We start from the raw sequence: 4,690 nt of genomic DNA, 5'->3' as shown, positions 1-4,690 counted from the left end.
CTGTGCAGGCTGGTGCTCAGAGCCATATTTCAGGCCAAAGTAGAGGGGAAAAAAAAGAAAAAGAAAAAATGAAAAGAATATTAAAAAAAAAAAAAGGAAATGAAAAAAAAAAGGGGAGGAAAGTCCAAAATTGTGTCGAGGTTATAATCCACCCCTGACCCTTCTTCTAGGGTATTGAATCAAAGCTGAAGCTCCACCACGTCTTGTTGATCGATCGATTTCATAACCAGAAAAAAGATTGCTTCAATTATAATGAAAAGTGTAGGAAAGAGTAAGAATTAAATCGCCCTTTCTCACAGGAGACAGGTCCGCATGCACATTCCCCAGCAGATCCAGGACCTGGCCTTGCCTGCAGGGACACCGAGTGCTCCGAGCTGGTTGGTTCAATTGCAGCTGATTATGCCCTGGAACGTACGATCAAAGCTTGACTTTCCACCAAGGCCGAGTTTTATAAGGTCATTTCCCCCCCAATATTTGAAAAAAAAAGAAATTCAAACTTTTAGAAATAATGATAGTCCAGAAATTCATTTTAGGAGTGGGTAGGAGGGGGGAAACAAAACAGTTATTAAAGAAAAACAATAACTTGGCATGCATAATACTTCATATAATATCACGTTACAGGTTCACTTGCATAATCAGACATACAGCTCCCCAGTCTGTTCCCATCTGATTATTTTTCTTTCCTTCCTTTTTAATTGCCAGTGAATTATTAATCGATTACACAAGCCGATCCCATAAGAGATGGACTAGTCGAGGTGAGCTTTCCTCAACCTCTCCAGGAGACTAAAAAAAAGTGGCAAATCCACTTGTAAAGCACAGTATGTAGAATTACATATACATGTGTGTACATAAAACCGTGTATTTTAGCCGATAATTTGCCAGGGAAATAAAACGAAAACAAACCAAATCCTCACAGCTCGGATTTCAGCAGGGCGAATTCTTTCCAACACTTTGCCTTCAAGTTGTTTCAAATCAAAACTTCTGCATCGAGAAGGACCGGGGGAACCAGCACATGCTTGGGTGTCGGCAGTATGGAACTGAGAGTAACGGGAGGGGGATATGTACGGCTTAAGTGGCTGAAACAAAGGGCCCCGGAGAAGCTGCCGGGCGCAGCAGGGTCCCTCGCTCTGCACGGAGAGCTGCCGGGGCAGCGGGGAGGCGGCAGGGTTTCCCCGGCAGGAGCGTGGCCGGGCCCCCGAGGTGCCGGGCGAGTCTCTCGGCCGCGGCGGGCCCGGGGCTGGGCCGAGCTGCTCCGTACATTCGTGTCACGCTCGGCAGCTCCGCGGGGCCCGGCAGGAAGGCTCGGGGGAGTCTGTTCCCTCCCGGAAAACGCCGGTCTGCGCCAGCCCCGGGCCGGGCCGGCCGTGAGGGGTTTGCCGCTGCCGCGGGGCTTGATTTTCTTTGGATGCGCGGCGGTGAGAGCCCCGCCGACCTGATCCCTGTGCATGGCTGGGGTCTTGCAAGTCCCTTCGGCTTCCTCCGGGCTGCCGCACGACGCTCCGAGTTAACCCCAAGAGTAAGTTTATTGCACGTTAAAAAAAAAAAAAAATCAAAAAAGCAGAAAATCAAGAAACGTGTAAGTTGAAAATAAAGAGTCCGTGGAGGAAGGGGGGTGGAGCTGGAAGCCGAGGGAGGGGGCGAGGGGGCCGCTGTCCCGGCAGAGGTGGGCGCTCAGACGAGTCCTGTCATCTGCGACCGTAGGAAAGGGAGGGAGGCGGCGGGGAAGGTGCCCAGGGGGTAGCTGACGCCGCTGGAGAAGCCCACCAAGGGGGGCGACATGTGCGGCAGGGTGAAGCCCAAGGCGCTCGCCGGCGAGTTCTCGTGGTACAAAATGGGGACCCGCACTATCCTTTGGGCGGCGTGGGACAGGTTGGCCGCTTCCAGGTCTGCGGCCAGCTGCCGCTTCCACTTGTTGCGGCGGTTCTGGAACCAGATCTTCACCTGCGTCTCGGTGAGGTGCAGCGAGGCGGCCAGCCCGGCCCGCTCGGAGCTGCTCAGGTAGCGCTTCACGTCGAAGGTGGACTCCAGCTGGAACACCTGGCTGCGGCTGAACACCGTGCGCGTCTTCTTCTTGCGGCCGGCGTTGCGCTGCTCCGGCTCTCCCGGCTCCTCGCCGCGCTCCTCCTCCTCCTCGCGGCCGCCCGGGCCCGGCCGCCCGCCCGCCGCGGCTCTGCCCGGGGCCGCCCGCCCGCCGCCGCCCGCCCGCTCCGCAGGCTCGTCGGGCAGCTCCGGAGAGTCCCGGTCGCTGGCTGCAAAGAGAGGCAGAGGGAGGAGGGAGCAGGGCCATCGCACAGCCCGCCCGCCCCGCTCACCGGCACGGGAAACCAGAGCAAGGCCGGGCAGCGAGGGGCCCGGGTAAAGGCTCCTGCCGCTGCTCTGCCTCCTCCCATATACTCCCAAATATTTCTGTGTATACACACACATGCACGCGTGCTTGAATGGAAACACAGCCCTGTATTTTATGTATATATATATATAAATATACTGATCTACGGACATGCTCGTAGATCTGCGTACGTTTATGTGCACGTAGATCTCTGTATGTTTATGTGCACACACATAAACGCACTCCTGGGTATGCACATTACACGCACACGGGCTGTTTTCAAATCATACAACGCGTCTGTGTGTGTAAACATACACGTGGATATGCACAGAAGTACGTATGTAATTTTTATATATGTATGTACACACAGGAATATGCGTGACCTCTTATTTATATACACACACCTCTGTATTTACACACGCATGCACGTATACATACTTAAAAGCACATTTGTGAGTAAGTATATTGTGTCAGAGGGGTAAGCATAATAGTGCGTCCGTATGTATATAGAGAGGGGCAAAAAAGAAATAATTCACATTACTCGGGACTTCAAAAAGCTAATGGATGGGGACAACTATTCTAGTATCGGGACATACCTCCATGGAGTCTCCAACACTGTGCATTTCAATTATAGGGGAAAATAATTGAAGTTTTAAAGGGGAAAAATATTTCCTACTCTTTATAGAATAGAGGAACATCAGAATTAAAAAAAAAAAAAAAAAAAAAAAGAAGAAAAAGAAAAAAAGAAAAAAAAGGGAAAAAAGCTCAGTTGTTTCTGGAGTACTTTGCTGTCTCTATATGTACTTCTGAGAGAAATTAAAAATATTAATAAGTCCACTAATGTAAAAAAGAAACTATTTGGATTACAAATCACTCCTCTTTTCCTGATTGAGCAATCATGAAATTTCTGCAGGCTCGTATAAGGTCACAGAGATGCGCCGAGGCGCAATGTTTTTTCTATCAGGAGACAGAAAATAACCACTAATGGCAGCCCGTTCACTCTGTCATATGTTAATTTCTGCCCCGAACCCCGGCTTCTGCTCCAACACCCTCTCCATCGGGATGCCTGCAGCGAGAGGCCGCGCTGCGGGCGGAGGGCAGCGGGGCTGGCTCTGCAGGAAGGGGCGGCCAGGACCGAGCGCAGCTGCTCCCCCGGCTTCCCAAAGTCTCCACTGCGCTGCTGGGGGACGGTGCTCCCAGCTTTCCGGCTTGATGGGGAGTCAAAAAAAAAAAAAAGAAAAAAGAAAAAAAAAAGACAAATCTGCCTCTTAAAAAAAAAATTAAAAAATAAAAGGAGAAAAAAAGAAAAAGAGAGATGGGGGATGGGAAAGGGAAAGGGAAAGGGAAAGGAAAAAAATCCCCAAGCAAGCCAAGAATCGCTGTTTACACTTTGGGCGGCGGGGCGGAGGCTCCAGGTGCCTGACACATAGGGAGCATTTCCGGAGATTTGCCCCGAGCGGCCGAAAACGGGCAGGCAGGGCGGGGGCTGCGGGGGCACTCGGTGCATCCCCCCCCGGCCTGCTCCGGGACCCGGACCCCCCACCCCGAGGGGAGCAGGAGCCCCCCCATCCCCATCCCCAGCCCCGGCCGGGCCCGGCGGTGAAGGGTGGGGAAAGGCGACTTACTGTCGGGGCTGGCGCAGCCCAGGAAGGCGGCGTGCGCCCGGCGGTACCAGCCCACGGCGGCGTCGCGGAGAGGGCAGCCCGGGGCGCCGATGCGCAGCGGGGAGGGCGGCCCGCAGCGCGGCCCCCCGCGCCCGCCGCCCGCCGCCGCCGCCCGCCGCGCCCCGCCGCCCGCCGTGCCCTCGGTGCCCAGCAGGTCCTCGATGAAGAAGGACGAGACGCGGGCGGAGGTGGAGCCGGCGTTTTCCGTGGCTTCGTCCGGCATGGTCGGAGAGAAGTGAGGGAGGGGGTCCCGGCTCCGCCGGCGGCTGGCTGCTCGGCTCCCCGCTGCCCCGCGGCCGCCTCTCGCCTCTGCCTAGCCCCGTGGATGCTCTCCTGGTATAAAAGCGTTTTTTTCCGGAGTAATCATTTCAGATCGCGGTTTGCCATCATTTCCTGCAAGCTAGGAGGGGAGGGAGGAGGGGGAGGAGGGGAAGGGAACGGGGAAGGAAAAAAAAAAAAAGGCAGCCCGACAACCCATCGGAGGCGCCAGATTCTGCGCGAAAACGCTAATAACGAAATAAAAATGTCATGCGAGTTAAACGGCGGGCAGGAGCGGGGGATCCTGCGGTGGGCGGAGCGCCGCGCCGAATGGGATCTACCCGGGGAAAGCGGCGGGCGCCGGGCGCTGCCGGGCGTGTGCGTGTGTGTCTGTGTGTGTCTGTGTGTCCCCGTGAGTGCGCCCCGCCCCGGGGCCGCCGTT

General features: G+C 55.0%; 1 protein-coding gene across 1 annotated transcript; it reads right to left on the bottom strand.

Annotated features, from left to right (window-relative positions):
* Window positions 1-1,671: 1,671 nt before the first annotated feature.
* Window positions 1,672-4,278, bottom strand: HMX1 (H6 family homeobox 1). The gene is made up of 2 exons (XM_054295851.1): window positions 3,952-4,278; window positions 1,672-2,249 (listed from the first exon to the last, which is right to left on the bottom strand). The coding sequence occupies exons 1-2, from the start codon at window positions 4,211-4,213 to the stop codon at window positions 1,672-1,674; spliced, it is 840 nt and encodes a 279-aa protein (XP_054151826.1). The 5' UTR covers window positions 4,214-4,278.
* Window positions 4,279-4,690: the final 412 nt, after the last annotated feature.

The sequence above is a fragment of the Melozone crissalis genome, unplaced genomic scaffold (genome assembly GCF_028551555.1).
Source record: "Melozone crissalis strain CALT ecotype California unplaced genomic scaffold, PUWL_Pcris_2 ptg000006l_1, whole genome shotgun sequence".
Classification (NCBI taxonomy): Eukaryota; Metazoa; Chordata; class Aves; order Passeriformes; family Passerellidae; genus Melozone; species Melozone crissalis.
Note: the sequence above shows the minus strand (reverse complement) of the source record. Positions and strands in the feature narration are given on the sequence as shown.